This window comes from Urocampus carinirostris, chromosome 15, assembly GCF_059441175.1.
Source record: "Urocampus carinirostris isolate Australia breed hairy pipefish chromosome 15, RoL_Ucar_1.0, whole genome shotgun sequence".
NCBI lineage: Eukaryota > Metazoa > Chordata > Actinopteri > Syngnathiformes > Syngnathidae > Urocampus > Urocampus carinirostris.
The window spans coordinates 6207148-6226396 of record NC_142363.1 but is presented as its reverse complement, the minus strand read 5'-3'; the positions used below and the strand labels follow the sequence as shown (position 1 = coordinate 6226396).

The 19249-nt window shown below is 37.5% G+C and overlaps 2 protein-coding genes across 3 annotated transcripts in view; one reads left to right on the top strand and one right to left on the bottom strand.

Annotated features, from left to right (window-relative positions):
* ralgapa1 (Ral GTPase activating protein catalytic subunit alpha 1) overlaps positions 1-7206 on the top strand; it is a 128939-nt gene extending 121733 nt beyond the window's left edge. Inside the window, exons 46-47 of the mRNA XM_088354277.1 lie at positions 375-483; positions 2930-7206. Coding sequence (XP_088210403.1) covers positions 375-483; positions 2930-3017 — 197 coding nt within the window. The 3' untranslated portion in view covers positions 3018-7206. The remainder of the gene's footprint in view (positions 1-374; positions 484-2929) is intronic.
* Positions 7207-7878: 672 nt separating this feature from the next.
* On the bottom strand, positions 7879-18672 carry insm2 (insulinoma-associated 2). Of its 2 annotated transcripts, none has more exons than XM_088354278.1 (2): positions 17597-18672; positions 7879-10535 (listed from the first exon to the last, which is right to left on the bottom strand). In XM_088354278.1, exons 1-2 carry the CDS (start codon positions 18640-18642, stop codon positions 10085-10087), a joined length of 1497 nt encoding a protein of 498 aa, XP_088210404.1. In that variant the 5' UTR covers positions 18643-18672; the 3' UTR covers positions 7879-10084. The 2 variants fall into 2 exon arrangements, with proteins under 2 accessions (XP_088210404.1, XP_088210405.1); XM_088354279.1 differs by having other exon boundaries at positions 17717-18672.
* Positions 18673-19249: the final 577 nt, after the last annotated feature.

The window sequence follows — 19249 nt, the reverse complement described above, 5'->3', positions numbered from 1 at the left end:
AACTTTGAAATTTTCTGCTGGAGTTTTCAGGATAAATAGGTCCAAAATGACTTTCGTGCCCTAAACAAATCGGTTCTTGATCAGCCAGCCACTTCTTTCATTGTCTTTTCTCTTGTTTTTGGCCTCTTTGACTTACTCTCATTTTTCATATTTTGCTTTTTCATCTTTACTTCTATCCTTCCTTACTATCCCTACCAACCCTCATACTTAACCTTTTTATTTATTTGTACTTCCTCTACTTTTGTTGTATTTTACTCTTTTGTTTTCCCTGTTTTGTCATCCTTCAATTTTTCCATCCGTCTGTTTTCCTTTGTTTATTTCACTCCATTCTTTTATCCTTCTCCTGCGTGACTCGCTCTATCCCCGTCCCTCAGAGGAGCATAGTGCCTTGTGTCTAATGGTCCCCAAACCGCTGGATAGTTTTCGGCTAAGGGTAAAAAGCAAAGGTTTGAAGCAGAAGGTTCTTCACGCCAGCTGTGAATGGTACTGTGGAAAAATAGAATAGAATTTACTTTTATCGTCATTCTTTGTAACCATGCACACAGAACGTAATGTCGATACACCTGACCTGTATAAACTGTAACGAGCGGATGCAGCAGCAGCCGAACAGGGCGCCGCCATTTTAGACCCAACTGCTGTGTTGGGAGTCATTAGGTGACCAAACCCCCCAATTCCAGCCCTTAATGCCGAGCGCCAAGCAGGGGAGGCTATGAGTACCAATGTTGTAAGTCTTAGGTATGACTCGGCCGAGGCTTGAAGCAGCGACCTCCCAGTCTCAGAGCGGGCGGCCTACCATCTAAGCTACCGAGCTGGTTAGAAACAGCAAAAACAACACAGTGATCTCGATTATCATGGAGCTTATGTTAGAAAAAGAACCCACGATCCGCAGAATCATGAAGTCGAAAACCTTTATTTTTACTGTTAAATGTTAAACATTGTAATCAGAGCACAAATCATTTTTACAGGCCAAAGCCACTTTTTAACAAATCAATTTGCTCTATCCTGTACCTGTAAACATTTAATTATTTTTATTTTTTACCAATACTTACTCTCTTAGGGACGTTTTAGCCAATCAGAATGAAGAACACATTGCATAATGTAAAGCAGCGAGACCATGAAAGGGGAAGTGCGTTATAGCGATGGATTACTGTATTGTGAAAAATTCAGGTTTCCGTAAAATTCGGACTATATGGGTGTATCTGGTTATAAGCTCAACTTAGTTAATTTTTAAAGGAAAAAACATTCTGTACATACATAAGCCGCACCTGACTATAAGCCGCATGTGCACGCATTAAAACATGAGCCATTTACAAATGAAGACTGCACACAGAAAGAGTTTTAATAATATACAATACCTTAACCCCTTAAAGTTCTGACGGCCTGCCAGTGGGCCGCCAGACTTTTGATAAACAAATTTGTGTCAGTACGATGTCACCAGTCAATGAAATAACACATACTACGTATCATTGGAAAGTGCATACTCTTGTAATTCAAGATATGATGACCATTTCAAAATATACTCATAAGAGAAACATCACGATCAGTCTGAAACAAGATACCCTAAGACTATAAAGCCTGCGTAACTCACCATTACGTCCCGTGGACTAATCTTGAAGTTTTTGGAATGTCCGCAAAAATGGCTTCGCTACATCAGGGACAATCCATAGAATCCAACCGTGTAATATATTTTCTCCAAAACACATGATAACGCCGACAGATAAATAAGAATCTTGCTTCTGGTAATCTGTACGTTTCGCCACATTATTATGTATATTCGACCCTTAGACCTATTGTTTTTTCCGAATACACGCACACACACATACCTCCACTACTAGTTAGCCTCAGGAGCTAGACAAGAAAATTATGTATTTCCCGTTTGACTATATATCTAAAACAAGAAAAAAAACAAGCATTATAAAAGTACTTGCATAGAAGTACCATATATTTGGACTATAAGGTTCATCTAAAAAACAGAATTACCAGAAATTAGAATGTGCGCCTCATAATCCAGTGCACGAAAATACAGTGAATACAATTATATTATTACAAATGTAGTAATAGTAATAATAATAATAATACATTTTAATTCAAATCACATTTCAGGGCACCTAAGGTTGCTGTACACAGAATATCAAACAACAATAAAACAAGCAAGTACAGTGGGACCTCGCTACTTCGTGGTTCCACGTTCGCGGGTTCAGAGCTTCGCAGGTCTAAAAAATGATAATAATAAAATAATAATTATTTTAATTTTTTTAGCATTTTTGATGGGGCGTCGCTACTTCGCGGATTTTCACTTTTCGCGGGTGGTTTTGGTCCCTATTAACCACGATAACCGAGGGATTACTGTATTAAATATCATATAAGAGTTCAGAAATTGAGGCGGTATGTGAAGCAGATAATTATGACTAGACAAGTCTGAAGAGGTGGGTTTTGAGTCCACATTTGAAGGCGGACGAGGTGGCGGAATTCCGGAGGTCAGGTGGTAATGAGTTCCAGAGCTGGGGGGCGGACCGGCTGAAAGCGCCAGCCCTGAAATTTGAAATGATTTACATATGGTAACCATTAATGAATTAATCAGGTGTGCCTTTATAGTCCCAAAAATACGGAACCTTCTGATACATTAGTGTGTGCATAATCATAATTTTATCTATCGGTTTTTCTTAACACACGCACACATTTTTGTCGAACCTTTTCACCTTTATCTGTTGCTCTTGATCTGTAGTGCCTTGTTGTGTGTCTGTCTTTTTAGAAATAACTGTTGTGTTAGGTGGAATTTGTATAAACCTTGGTGTATACGTGTGTGTAGATAACAATTTTTTTTGCCATTCCCCTATCATCTTTGTCCTCCATCTCCCTTTAAACTTCACCTCTCCTCCCCTACCCATCATCGTATTACCCATCCTCCTCCCGTCTCCCCGAAAAACAGGCTCCTGCCTCGAGATTCTTCGGTCCGAAAGTCCGGCACTTGGGGAGGCAGGGAGCGACTCTGCCTCCCCCATGTCTCTTCGAACTAGCAAGACTCGCATGTCCATGAAGCTCCGGCGTTCTTCTGGATCGGCCAATAAAACTTGACGACATCAACATCCAAACTGGACTTATAAAAACGCAAAATAGTTTGGACTTCAAAGTCACACACTCCAAGAGAAATTTGCTGTAGACCAGATCTGGGCACTCTGGTCCTCAAGTGCGGCAAGTCTACACATGATTTTGTAGGTTTCTCTGCTCCAATATAAGTGATTCCAATCACTAGGATCTTTAAGAAGCTCATACTAGCTTGCTTACACGCTGGGAATTTGTATCACCTCTAAAATCATGTAGGGCGTGCGGCCCTCGAGGACGGGAGTGCTCACCTCTGCTGTAGACTGTGCTACTGTATTTGTGGAAAACTATACTGTTACTATATTTTGAAATTGTGTGTTAGATTATACACACAATCCAGGATATTTGCACCCACTTGTTCAGAGACTTATTCTTCATGAGATGGTCAAGGTCTTTAAAAGGTCGTTTGAGAAGTAAATCATACATACTTGCTCTCACATATTATACTCTCACACAGGCACAACTATATTCTCATACGAACACATCCATACAAAACACTACTGCACTCTCAAATACACACTACTACACTCTCACACATACTATTATACTCTCATGCACGCACACTACTGTTCTCACACGTACTACTATATACTCTCATACTCGCAGAATTATGCTTTTGCACGAATACCTTCACACACACACACACTACGGTAAACCCTTACTCTAACTTTTACTCTCTCACCTAAACTACTATTCTCCCTCATACATACTACTATCATAATGATAATTATAATACATTTTATTTCCAAGCGCCTTTCATGACACCCAAGGTTTCTGTACACAGAATATAAAACATCAATAATAGGCTCTTACACCCAACAATACTCTCACTCGCACACACACTACTATAGACTCTCGCACTAATTATTCACTAATATTCTCTCACATTCTACTCTAGTCTTATACATACATGGACAAACTACAATACTTTCACACACATACTACTTTAGGCTCTCAAACACAACTATACTCTCTCACGCACACTACTGTTCTACTATTCTTTCTCACATTTAATTGAGCGTGTTTATGACGGTATCGTAATATGTGTAAGGGAGAGTATAGTAGGGTTTCTACCTTAGTATAGTGATATGTGTTAAAGAGCATATTAGTGTGTGTATGAGATTACAGTTGCATGTGTGAGGGAGCATAGTAGCGTATATGAGAGTGTAGTATCGTGTATGACAGAACATAAAAGTGTTTGTGCATGGGTATGACTGTGTCTGTATGAGAATACCGATACAGTTGTGCATGTGTGAGAGTATGACATATGTCAGACCAAGTATGATTTACTTCTTAAATGGCCTCTCATAAGTCCTTTGGATATCTTGAGAAATACTGTACAAATGTATAATTTGAGCGGAAAGTTGCATGAAGCTATAAAATTAATCTATTTTTGTTCTCCGTGCAGTGTTCAAGACAGAGGTTTCTAAGTGGTCCTTTTAAAATGTAAATAGAAAGTAAAAACGTTTTGCCAACAGTATCAAAACCTCACGCCAATAAACAAAAATGTTGTGTAAATTGAAAGGTCAAATAGAGTAGGTGAGTCTTTGAGATTTTTGCTGTAAAACACAAGCACTGATGTTTGTTTTCATTTGTTTCCATTCAGTTTTATTGTTCCTTATTTTCCATTAGTTTTATCTGCGCTTTAGCTTTCATTATTCTTCCGTCTACATCGTTTATATCATCTATATGCATGTCTGTAATGGGACGTTTGTGGCGAAAATTTAACGAGGATTCACACCGCACCATTTTTTGGTTCTCAAGACTTCCTCTTATTAGAAGATTTAAAAAACACCTCTCTTTCAAAATCCAAGTGAAATTTGAATAAGTACTACACAATTTAATAATGTCAGCATTATATCTGGAATGAAAAGTTTGTTGTTGTGGATCACCGTTATATCTTGTAAACATTTGGAAAATCAAAGTGCCTTAAATCATATTGAAATTATAAGAGGCCACTTGTGTCCTCAAAAAGTGATTCCCGCTTGAGATATTTACTGGCAATATTAATGGTGCAGGTCCTTAAACTCACCTCGAGTCATTTTTCTTGCGCTTAGGTTACACAATGAACATTGCTGGTCGTGTTATTATTTTTGTGCTGCCAATTACTGTTTCACTGCTTTGGCTCAATCTGCTGTTACAATTTACTGGTTTTCTAGACCAGTGGTCGGCAACCGCTGGGCTGTGGACCGCTTGCGTGCCGTGGGTCGTTTGGCACGGGGCTGCACGGAAACGATAATTAGTTGCATTACATTGCTTTTGCTTAGATTGTATTTATTTGTGTACACACACAATATTTTGTGATACTATTAACCTATATTTGGGAGGTTATCTGGTTTTACATTTTTGTATTGTTAATAAACCAACAACTGTCGTTAATCACATATACTCAACATTTAGATGCAATTGGATTTAAGCCTGGACCACGGCAATGAGAGCACCGTTGATGACATGGAGAAAGGCAGCAGGTATTTTCTGATCAACACACTTTTTGTACCCACTGTACCACTTTGTCTCGCCTTTTTCTATCTTGAGGGTGCATATGATCAGTCAATGGTTGTACAAGAGTAGTCTTGCTGAATTAATTCCTATAATGCTCTATACTACATTTTACAATGTGGCATCGTAATTGCGCAATATGAGTTGAGCCAAAATAAATTTTGTCCAATGATATACAAGCACGTGCGCCTTCAGGATAAAAAGGAGCATTATGAGAATGAGTTCAGCCAAAACAACTATTGCACAATGATTGATCAATCTCGTGCGCCTTCAAAATAAAAAGGAGGCAAAGTGGTACTATGAGTAAAGAGTGTGATGGGGGGGATCAAATCCATGCCTCTTCCAATGTCATTCAGATTCTTAGTGATCAAGTGATAACACACCAACTTAATATTATTTTTAATATTGGTAAAAAAATTGTATTGTGACTAATGTTTTTGTAGGGCCGGGCCACGAGAATGAGATCAGACATTAAACCAGTCTGTGGTACAGAAAAGGTTGCCGAGCACTGTTCTAGACCATAAAATATTATTTCAGAAACAGTGTAAAGGTGTTACATTTCAAAATATGCTGTTTATTTGGTTTTCCTTTTGACCATTTTGCAGTAATAGATGCAAGGTTTGCCAGTGCTGATAATCTTAAAACAATTCTGCTTTAAATTTTTAATCTGGCCCTCCCCTACAAGTAATATCTCAAATGTATCTTGGCTCCAAAAACAAACGGTTTAATTTACTTTTAGTCAGGGGTGGGCAAACTGCAGCTCATGAGCCACATGCGGTCTTGTCAGGCTTTTTCATCCGGCCCACCAAACGAAAATTCAAAATATAATGACAATATATTGATTAATATACTGTATATAATAATAAATAAGAGTACTATGTAAATAAGCACAAAGTATTTTTATTTAAATTTATTTGTGCCAACTTCGTCCCCGTTGTCATTGCTGGTCTACAACAATACTACAGAGATACTGTACTACAATATTACTACCAAACTATTTCTTTTTTTTTTTTGCTTAAAAACAGGAACCCAATATTAATTTGCTTTTATTCCTAAAAAATTACTATAAAAATACTACGATATTAATAGAATATTAAATACTACTACAGAATTATTACAACAGAAATACTACAAAATTACAACAAAAATACTTTTTAAGAAACACTAAAAAATACCACTACTGTACATCTCCTATACAAAATATTACTACAGAAATAGTACGCAGACATATGCCTAAAATACTACTACAGAAATATGACAGAAAACAAAAATAAAACTACAGTAATACAATGAAAAATCTAAAAATGGAAATACTACAAAAATAAAACTATGGTAATACTACAAATATACTACAGTAGAAATACTCAAAAAATACAGAAATACCACAGAATTCCTACTATGAAAATACTACAAAAATACTAATATGGAAATACTATAAATAAACTACTACGGAAATATGACATTTACTACAAAAAATACAACTGCAGTGATCGTACAGAAATTTTACTATGGAAATTCTACAGAAATACTACAATTGAAATCTTTTTTTTAAATCTACGATGAAAGTAATACTACAAAATACCTCAGAAATACTAGAAAAAGGACTGCTAAAATACTTCTAAACTAGAAAAAAATTACAACTACAGTAATACTAAAAAAGTAAATATCAAACTAAATGGTTGAAACAGAGAGAGACCTAATGTATTATTTTGCTTTAAATGTGAGCATTTATTCAATTTGATGAAACTACTATAAAGAAATATGACATGTAAATGACTGCATGTATATTTGTTCCTAAATTAAAAAATTGGATAGGTCTCTGGGTTCGGCTCCTTGGCCACATTTTTCAACCCAATGTAGCAAAGAGTTGCCCACCCTTGCCAACTATGCTGATTATATTTTTCTGGGCCATGGAATTTTTAGAACGAATGGCAACATGCATTGATTTTAGAGTACTTTACTCTAAATTTTGTGTGCATTGTCACTATAATTCTTTTGACATGAGCACCTAGAAAAAAATGATCAACCTTGACAATTTTTGTTTTCCTACTCGGGAACTTGCTCATATAACGGGTCTTGTACTACTGCATGATAATAGCCAAGTTCAATATGCGCATGTATGGATCATTTAAACAAACTTTTCACAAAAATGTTTGTCGATGTGTATACTTGTGTAACATATGCAGTGAACACGCAAAAACAGCATGGATGTGTTGATAATAAACTGTTGATAATATTTAGAATTGTGTGTAAAACTGCTTAAAAAGAAAACAATCCTTTTTCGGCTGGAATATTTATTGACACATAGGATACTTTGAACATTGAAATATAGACACTGCATGAATCACATACACTATTTATTGGGCATCTGGATACTCTAAAAAGTAATTTTTACTGCTTTAATATTTGACTATAGGGCGTATTGTTCATTTTCCATTTCTGTATGAAAATAATTTACACCATTGTACAACTGCCACATTTGAAAGAAAAGGCATCATTTACAGTCCAATGTTGTGTTCTAAAGAAAATGACAAATGATGTGATAACATTACAAGTTAAAAAAAATAAAATAAAAAAGTGATGTTTAACACGCTTTTGCATGTAAAAAAATAAATAAACCAAGGGCGTAGGTTTGGTCTTGGCCCAAGTGGGGACATAGAGAAGTGATCACATAATATTGGGGACAAAACAATAATTGCTCAAAATTGGTGGTAACAAGTACCCTGCGTCCGTGTCAAAACGACACCCTTGTAATAAGTACATCAACAAAAAAGGGGCAAAAGTCAAATACATCATAGGCCATGTTCCTTCTAAGCTGCACACGTGCGCAATCGTTCACTGGCCAGACCTTCTCTGCGCTCAAGAAAACTTCTGCGCACAGAAATCAGGGCTCGTCATTGTGAAATGAATTCACAAGCAAATTCGGCCAGAATTACAGTGCATGCAGACAAAAACTTAAAGGAAGTTAGATATATAGCTGTAAGCGTAAAAGGCCAACTGAATAGCCAGATAGCTAAAAACAAAGCTAGATAGATGTAAAATGGAAAATGTTAGCTAGATAGCATGCAAAAAAATGTTAGTTAGATAGCTTGCTATATAGCTAAAAATGTAGGAAGATAGCTTGCTAAAAAGTAAGCCAAATGGCAAGTTATAAAAATGCACATTTTCGGCTCATTCGCTATATAATATCCATTCATTAGAATTTAGTTTGCTGTATTTCCCGTAGATTAAATCAATAAAAGGATGAATAAATGCATTTGTTTAATACACACATAGATTATCATTCTACTCTCGTGATTAATTGCTTAAAAATATTTAGAAATGCTTGAAAAGATTCTCTTTTGTTCATGAAAACCATGAACTTGAGTTTATTTGAATTTCTAAAACAAATTAACATTGTTACCATGTTTTGTTAATTCTTGAAAATAGTGTTTAAAGACTCACTTAACCAATAAAATCATTTTACCATAAAATCACAATGACCCAGCACTAGCGAGCTCTTTTCAGAACAGGTCCGCCCGCACCTCAACTGTTCTTAGGGGGCACCACGTTGGAAATCCTGCATAGACCAATCTTGTCTTGCCCATTTTGGCTTTAATATAACAGTCTTGGTCACTGGTAGCAGACGACAACTTCATGGTAAATAGCTAAAAGCTAATAAATTAAGAAGTGCATTTGGGCAACATTGCTTTCCACTGATGAAAGAGATTTACAAAGTTCTGCGTTGTCTCCTCACTCCAATGCCAACAGAGAAATTACATTGAGTATGGAAAGACAATTTGTTGCAAATTAAACTAAACTGTGACAGTTTCTGTTACTGAGTAAAAGCATCAGCAGAGCCGGTGATGTCCGCACTGCTATGTACAATAAGCAACATATTTACTGCAAGTGGGGAACGAGCTAAACAGCAAAATATCTGTTGTTTATTTGGTACATTAAAATAAAAGTTGTTTACACAATTTACCATTGTTGTTATTTTACAGAGTCTCTCTTGCTGTGAGTAAATAGATTCTGTGGTCTGTTTGTTAGGTTTCTTATTACTTAATAGGGGAATTGCAATCATGAATAAGGGGTATTGGGTACACAATTAGGGGCATCACAGTTCTGAGGTCATGTGATTGAACCTTCCTGTGTGGAGTTTGCATGTTCTCCCCGTGCTTGCGTGGGTTTCCTCCCACATTCCAAAAACAAAAGGGGGGTAACAAAAGAAAAATACCTCAATAAAAAAACTTGCAAAAACACGAGAAAAGGTTTTGAGGGTCTCTTTGCTCAGTATAATACTACTAATAATGTTGTATTCTTCACAAAATAATTGAATACGTTTTTTTAAAATATTCTACTAAATAATGTGCATTTTTTTAGGTAGTAGACTCGTGTCTGACAACAGCCCTGGATTAAAGTATTAGTTTCAACCTTCGAGAAAAGTTTATTTTTGTTTAAATGTGGAAAATTGGTAGGTTTTGTTTAAAGGTAGCAGGCTATTTTAAGGGGCGAAAAGCGGCAGTCTCACGCGTAAAGCGCTAGTACTGTCTCCGGGGTGAGATTTGTCCATGTGCCTCGCGAGCCCCGAAGAACTGAGGAAGGTGGCGGGGCACCGTTTACACCCCAACGGCTGCATCTCCTCGCACGCCCTGTTCACCGCACCGTATCCCTCCGCCACGAAGCCGTGTCCACCTCCAGCGCCAAGGAACTCGTCCCTCACCGCGTGCCACACGCGATGCTTGTCACGGATGTCTTCCGATGGGAAGCGGGCACCGCACAGCTGACAAGCGAACACCATCTGTCGGCTTGAAGTCGGCGGGGACACCGTTGACATTTCGTGGGTTGCCATGTGCTTTTTCAGGTAAGCTTGCCGCCGGAACTTCTTCCCGCAGTAATAACATTCGAACACCTCCGCGTCGTTGTCGTCCTCCTGGACTAACTCGTACGAGTTCCTGAAGAAGACAAGCGATAAAGATGGCTGGGTCGATCCAAATATCGATACTGAGGCAGGGTTCTAGAATTCAGATTACTTAGGGGCCGCCAGAGCAAGGGTCCATGTGAGCTTGGGCCAAATGGGGTTTTCAACAATAAAAGAGCTGATAAAGCATTCCATTGTTTTTAAATAACTTTTAAAATAATTATATACATAATTCGATTTTTTTTTAAATACGTAATGCCAATCATTCAGTCAGTAATAAAATAATCCATAATCTGCATGAGTTGCACTTTAGGTGGTAGTGCGTCGTATTTAGTAACTCCTGTTGGTCAAAAAACTTCTTGTTGAAAAAAGACTGTTAATTTATATAATAACCACAATAAAGATACACGAACGATTTTATAAATGCAGATTTTTTTAGATTACTCGTTGGTTGGGATATGTGTATTTATCAAAAACAGCAAGAGGCTTATCTAAAGGGAGCTAATTTTATTGTCGGCTATCTTGCTAACCCACCCCGTTCCCCCCAATAAAAAACAAACAAGAACCTGTTGTTTTTTTCTTGCCTTTTTGCTCTTTTACCTTTTCCTCCTTTATTTTCTCCCTTTATTTGTCTTTTTATTTCTTCCTTTTATGTTTTTCACAGTTCCTTTATTCTTTTCTTCTTGTGGTTTTCTTTCTTTTTTTAACTTTTCTTTTTTTCATGCCTTCTTTTTTCTACTTATTTCTCCTCTTTTTGAAAGTAATAAGGCTTGATTTGGTCACTTTGTGTCTATATTATCCTTTGTCACACTCTTTTTGGTTGCACTGCTTTACACAATACAGCAACATCTCGTAGTAAAATAACACACACTGTCCCTTCAACTTGCATATTAAGGTGGGGGCCTCAAACTATCACCCTGAGGGCCTAAATTGTCCTCCGGGCCATTAGTTTGAGACCCCTGTCTCACAGGGACAGTGTGCATTATTTACAGTGTTGGGCACATTACTTTAAAAACGTAATTAGTTATAGTTACTCACTACTTCTTCCAAAATGTAACTGAGTTAGTAACTGAATTACTCTAAAGTAACTCGTTACCAGGGAAAATAACTATTTCCATCACTTTACCAGCTCAGTAGCCTAGATGGTAGGGCGCCCGCTTTGAGACTGGGAGGTCGCTGGTTCGCGCCTCGGCCGAGTCATACCTAAGACTTATAACATTGGTAAAATGGCGGCGCCCTCTGTTGGCTGCGGCTGCATCGGCTCGCTACAACGGGTCAGGTGTATCGACATTTCGTTCTGTGTACATTGTTACAAAGAATGACAATACAAAGGAAATTATTATTATTATTATTATTTTAAAATACGTTTATGTTTGTCAAAGAAATTGAAATTTTCTGAGTGGTATTTGAGACAGTTGAATATAAAAGAACAGACAGGTAGTTGTGTTATAGAACCTTGCAATATTTATTGCACCTCACCAGCAACCGATTTATCCCACACTTGAAGTGCCACAAAAAGAAACAGTAAACAATATCATAAAATAACAATCAGCATGTACATATACACACACACAAAAATGTACATAAATACGCACAAAACATACGTTAACACACACAAAAACGTATCTAAGTACACACAAAAATGTACATAACCACATACAAAAACATACGCAAACACGCACAAAAATGTAAGCGCACACAAAAAAGTGTGTAACCTTACACAAAAACGTACGTAAACACGCACAAAAACGTACGTAAACACGCACAAAAACGTACGCAAACACACACAAAACGTACGTAAACACACAAATAATACATAAAAAGATAAAATGTACTTAACACAAATCGTACGGTATACAAACACATAAAACGTACATAAACACGCAAAACGTACGTAAACACGCAAAACGTAAATAAACACACAAAATGTACATGAACACAAAACGTAAGCAAACACACAAATATTCATAAACACATATAACATACTTAAACACATAAAACGTATGTAAACGTACATAAACACGCAAAAACGTACGTAAACACACAAATAATACATAAATACATAGAACGTACGTGAACACATAAAACGTATGGAAACACATCAAACGTACATAAACACATAAAAAACGTAAATAAACACACACAAAAACGTACGTAAACACACACAAAAACGTACGTAAACACACACAAAAACATATGTAAACACACGCAAAATTGTAGGTAAACACATAAAACTTTCCTAAACACAAATCGTACGGTACGTAAACACATAAAACGTATGTAAACACACAAAAACGTACTAAACACACGCAAAAAACATACGTGAACACATAAAACATACTTAAGCACAAATCGTACGCTACGTAAACAAATAAAACATGTAAACACACAAAAACGTTCGTAAACACATGCAAAAACGTACGTAAACGCACAAAACGTACTTAAACACAAATCGTACGTAAATGCACGCACGAAAACGTACGTAACACACCGCTTTTGACAGTCAGTAATGGTAAGGACGTTGTAACGGCAGAAAAAATGAGTTAGATTACCTAGTTACTGAAAATATAACGCAGTTATGTATTCGACGCGCCCTACTGCTTAAAAGAAACTTCATTCATTAAAAATATTGATTTGGATAATGAGAGAAAAAAAATATGTGACTTATCAAGCATTTTTTAAATACTCATAAGTCAAGAATTGTGTATTTATTTTCCAAAACATGCAGCTCACATAAAGGCGGCTGACAGGATTGTGCGCCATCTTGCTGCTCTGGGAACCCCCCAGAAAAATAAAAATCTTGTGTTTTTTCCTTTTCTTTTTTTCTTCTTTTTCTTTTTTAAAAATCCTATAGCTATCTATCTTCCTTTTTTCCTGCATGCACTTCCTTTCTTTGCAAATGGCTGTGCCAAAAATAAGGGGAAAAAGTGCGGTTAGGTCACTTTGAGTCTACATAATTTGAAATCTTACTCGTCTTACTTGCACTACACAATACGGTGGCAACTAGTTGCCAAATATTAAACACTCCCTTTAAGATCAATTCCATCTTCTTTTTGTATTTTCTGGTTTCTTATTTCTTTTAAATCATGTTGCAACAAATATCACATTACAAAATAAACAAATCACCTAAAAAGAAAAGGGATGAGTAGTTTAAAGTCAAGGGATTATAGGAGACCCCTCCCCAAAATAACATGTTGGCTGCGGCTGCATCGGCTCGCTACAACGGGTCAGGTGTATCGACATTTCGTTCTTACAAAGAATGACAATACAAAGGAAATTATTATTATTATTATTGGACGTTTTTAAATTATTATTAGAATAATAATTTGTCGCAGCACGGCGGCGCAGTGGTTAGCGTGTGTGCGGCACAGTCCTGAGGTCATGAGATCGAACCTTCCTGTGTGGAGTTTGCATGTTCTCCCTGTGCTTGCGTGGGTTTCCTCCGGGCACATTTCGGTTTCCTCCCACATTCCCCCCAAAAACATGCATGTCAGGTTCATTGGCCTGTCCAAATTGTCCCTAGGTGTGAATGAGCGAGTGAATTGTCTGTCACTGTGTGCCTTGCGACTGGCCGGCAACCAGTTCAGGGTGTCCCCTACCCAATGCCCGGAAATAGCTGGGATGGGCTCCAACACCCCCGCGACCCTACTGAGGATAAGCGGTGCAGAAAATGGATGGATAGATAATCATTTGTTAGTCCATTTAGAAATAATTACATTGTTTGAATCACAATAAAATATTTTACAGTTTCTGAGATGTTTTATTTCTTATCCCATCCTTTTACTCCTTACTCTTTAACAGTATGTGTAAAAACTGAGACGAATAGGCATTTTCCCATTGTAGCTATCAATATAATATTGCTGTCATAGGATTATACATACATTCTAACTTTCAAACTAGATCCAATTGTGGTTACACTTTATTTGCACAACTGATTTTATATGCAATATATTGTGCAATGAAAGGTACTGTATTTTCTGGAATCTAGGGGGCACCTTATCATAAGACGCACCTTCAAAAATATACCCCTGGAAAAGATTTTCTTTCATATATAAAGCACATCGAATTGAGATTAAAACAGAAGGTAACATATTCGATAGATAAATATTGGGAAATCTGGTTTCACAACTGAAATGAATTATTCATTCATAAATGGTTAACATATGTAGTAGCATTTTGATGCATTGCCCAATTTATAGACCATATTTCCGGCTCTAAAAAGGGGCACTGGTTTACAATGCATACTTTTAAGTCTCAAGTAAATTTGGGGTCGCCTTATAGTCCGAAAAACACGGCGTTTTGCTTGTGTTATTGACATTTTTATACCGTATTTTGTATTTTTGTTACATGCATGCTTTTTTGGGGTTTAACTAACGAGTTTCGTCTTTCAAGTTTACATTTTTCGCACTTGGACTTCATTTTCAAAATATTGTGTAAGGGAAGGTATTATAGTGGTCATAATGACTTTGTTATATTTGTATTTTCGTTGCATTTGCTTTATTCGGTATGACTCTCTAGACTTTTGTTAGGAAACAGTTGTAGTAGAAATAAAGGGTGTTTCAAAAAACTTTAAACTCTTTGAATATTAATCATTAATTATGATAAGTACATGTACTTCCTTGTACTAAGCAGATATTTAGTATTTATATAAAAAATAGTAATCTGCTGTAGACTGTTACCCAAGCTATGTCTGTCGGTGCGCCTACTGAACATCCGTGAACTCGTCCACATAATCCACATGCTTTTGAATTTCTCATTCGCATTTGGGAAAAATTAACGTTATGATCTTCAACATTAAAACTTTTTGATTTTATTTGCCTTGAACATGTACTCTTTGTGCTATTCATATCTCAAAGTATATTGGACTCTTTGAAACACCCTTGTTTTCATCGGGATTTTTTAACTGTTCTGTTTGCATTTTATTTATCTAAAGAAAACATTTTAGGCTGATTTTCAAAGTAATGATAAATTAATTCAAGAAGGGATCAATTATCAAAAAATCATGAGATTTCCATCGACTGACACTACCGTGTATTTACTTGGATCTTATCGACACCAGGGCCGCAACAATTAATGGACATTTTGGACAAAAATCAATGATAGAAATTGTTGATAGACAGGTGTCTACTTCAAGTACATATACAAAAACTTTTCAAGTTTGGGAGCATTTTAACCTGGATGCACTAAATGTTCTACTGCTTCTAGTGAGCCTGTTCTTGGTTTGGTTGGTTGGTTGGATCCCTTAACCAGTAGGGTTGTAGGGAAAACCATTTCCTGGGTTGTGGCTTGGGCAAGCACAGCCTAGTGGCACCCATCCCTCTCCAGGCCACTTCTTGGTTTACAGGGACACAAATATGTTTACTGTACTTGATTTCAATGTATTGTTTCAGGGTTTCCTTAGATTCTTAAAAAGTCTTAAAAGGCATTAAATTTATTATTCTAAAAATAAGGCCTTAATTGGCATTAAGATGTCTTAAATCTAATTTTTGAAGGTTTTAAAAATATGAACACATTATTAAGATTGATTCTTGTTTGAACTAAAAAGAATTAGTAAAAAAAACTAATTTTTTTCAAGCATCATGATAAAAATGCTCATGAATGGAGCAGAAGAGTTCTATGGAATTAGTAGTTATCTGCCCGTTTTGACTGAAGAGCCATGATGTATTGTAATCACCCTTTTATTTATTGTTTTCCATGTCTAAAACTACGTTTTTTTCGGATGGAAAGTTTTCAACTGGACAAAAATGTGATTTTAAAACAAATTCAAATGAACATGTGTTTAAAATTGCCTTTAAATTATGAGGTGTTTTGTCTGTTTCAATTGTATTTTGTATTTTTGTATTTTTTTTTTGTCGACTTGGTGTTAAATTTGATTTCAAAAGGCATTTTAAAAGTATTTAATTTAACTTGCCTTAAGATATAAGTACCCTGTATTTATTTACCTGTCCCTAAAAAATGGACAAAAGTTTATTTATGGATTTGTCTTTGCTGTCCGAGCACTGTTCCTGGGTGTTTTTAGATTTCTATTTAGATGTTGTACAAATCTGCAGTTTTTTATTGTACCCAGTTTTCTCATGTTTATAATCATTTTCCACATAATTATGTAAGAGGAATGAATAATTATGCTGTTACATACCTGTCAACCTGTACGTTTTTGCCGTACAAAGTATGTTTATTATGCATTTTAAGATGTGTACGACGTACAAGAAAATCTGTATGGAAAAACGCAAATTTGTCTATTATGGGTACCATCCGGTATACACAGACTATCACGAAACAGCAAATCAATCAAGTCAAACGAGTTTGCCGCTATCTCTGTATAGTTTTTTTTTCGTTGCAAACGAGGCGAGCAGTTTGGTGGTACTGTGCGCATGCGTCTGCGGCCTCGGAATTCTTGTGGTAGTTATGTAGTGAAAGGAAGTCCGTTTCTTCTTAGAGAACCAGCTTTTTCGGCTCAACTCATTAAAGATGGCCGCCCCTTGCTCTCCCCTGCTAACACCTTTGGTCCACGCTCCCCTCTCAAACGGCTCACTTGCTCTGATGCATTATATTACGAATTATTATGATGTATAAAGAAGTTAAAAAAAAAAGGAAGTATAAAAGGAGAAAATGAAAAAAGACAGGTTTGTGGTTATCCCTTTTATCAGTATATTACCAACAATACACTATTTCAATGCAGAAAATTAATTAATAATTTGAATAAGAAAATGTATGATTCTCATTAATTATATTTGCATGTAGTTTTTCCTTCTACGGTAAACGTCCAAGATACTTAATTTTTGAACTTTTTTTATAATAAACCTCATTCATGTCGAGCAACTCAGGATCTCACAAAATGTTAATTGACAATATATATGATATAACGAAACACATGTACACTATAACATGTTAAACTACATAAATAAACACATTTGAAAAAAAAATGTTTTGTATTTTGTAAGGGAAAATACAACATTTTGTAAGGGCATGGAGCCGTGGAGGTTGACAGGTATGCTATTATTAGAATAATCGTTTCAATAGCCTGTGCCGACTCTTAGGTTTTAGCTGTACCATTATTATTTCCTTGGATCGGATCGATACCAAAAAGACCAATACCTGTATCGCCCACCCTTAGCAAACAAACCCGGCGGGGGGCTGCGTTGCGGGTAAAGCGGCAAAGAGGGGGCGGCGGGCGGCGTGGAGCTCTCCCGTTCCGCTTGGTGCTGGTTGACACACCTTAATTCGTTCTCCTTTCCGTCTGCGTCGAGCTTATTTATGGCTGCCCGGTTTGGGTTGGTGAGGACCGGGCGCGGTTTGTGCCAGCGTCGGTGCGAAGCGAGGTTAGCGGGACAGCTGAAAACTTTGTCGCATTCGGGGCACCGGTACTCCACCCGGACGATACGGGAACACTTATGCTGGGCGAGGGACAGAGGGTCGGCGTATTCCTCTTTACAAAGCTGGCAAATGAACTCCCCTAGCGGCTGACTAGACGACTTGTCGCGGGGTGGTCTTCGTGCCCATTCCGGGCTTTCCTTCTTGATGCGAAGCCCCAAAACCGGTGAGGTTGTTACTTCGTCTACGAAAGCGAGTTTCCGGTTCGTTTTAGATTTGTTGGGTCTGTTCGCTTCCGGGAGTGGACGTTTTCTCGCACCCGCCTGTTGGTGGTTGATAAGCGACGGGAAGAGGCGCGCGATGTCGGCGTCGTATGTCGGAGAAAAGTGGGAACCGGCGGCGTCGACCCGCATCGAAGTCGGTGTAGAACTCGCTAAAAACGTCTCCCCGAATAACGCCGGCTTTTCTCCCTCAGTTCTCAACTTTTCGGTTATAAATGGAGGTTGAAAAAAACAGCAAAAGCCCCCTGCAGGGGTTTCTGGTTCCGGCAACTGAGCGCTTCGGTCTGCCTCTGCCTCCAAAGCAGACTCCACCTGCAGGTTCCACGCTTCTGTCACACACGTGGGGTTTTCGCGGGGCGCCGGTGGGACTGCAACATCAGGGGTCGGAACTCCCAATACGGAGCTCTCTTTTGCGGGTTCGAGATCGCCCACTTTAGCTTCCATGAGGAAGTTATTCTGGTCATCGCATAAGAAAGATTTGTTGTTTTTTCGCACCCGATAGGACGACGAGCATCGCCGGGTCCTCTTGACTAAGAATCCTCGAGGCATGCCGGTGCTGATGAGAGTGATGAAGATGCTCGTGGCACCACCAGGCGATAAAGAGTGTGCTTGCTTGTCTGGGGCCACTTTCAAGAAGGGTCGCTAGGGGTGGGGGGGCGAAGAAGGGGTAGTAGTGAGCTATTTGCAGGTGTACTGCCAGTCAAGAGTACGCCCATAGATAATGCGGTTCCTAAATTTTATTTTATGCTTTTGTATTTTTGCTGCTAAAGGGCGACTATTTTAATACCTGACTCGACATCTATTAGAACGGTTAATTAAATAATCAGATGATTGTTATTTTTCTTTTGATTTTAGCATGAAGTTGATTTAATGATGTCAAATATGATAAGACAGGAATAATGGGTACAATGAAAATTACATAATTTATTGAACATTCTGTGGATTTGTTCAAAGCTAAAACCAGTATAAGCACTGTACTCGGTCAGTAAAGACATAAATGCATACATAAACCTCTATCCATTTTAGGGACATGTAAATATATAATCAATTAAAACCTAGTAAACATTTTTTTATCCCTGTAAACCTGTGGTTCTCAGGTAATGGGGAGGTGGTGGGGTGTGAGGCTCCATCAAGGGGAGCGTGGACCAAAGGTGTT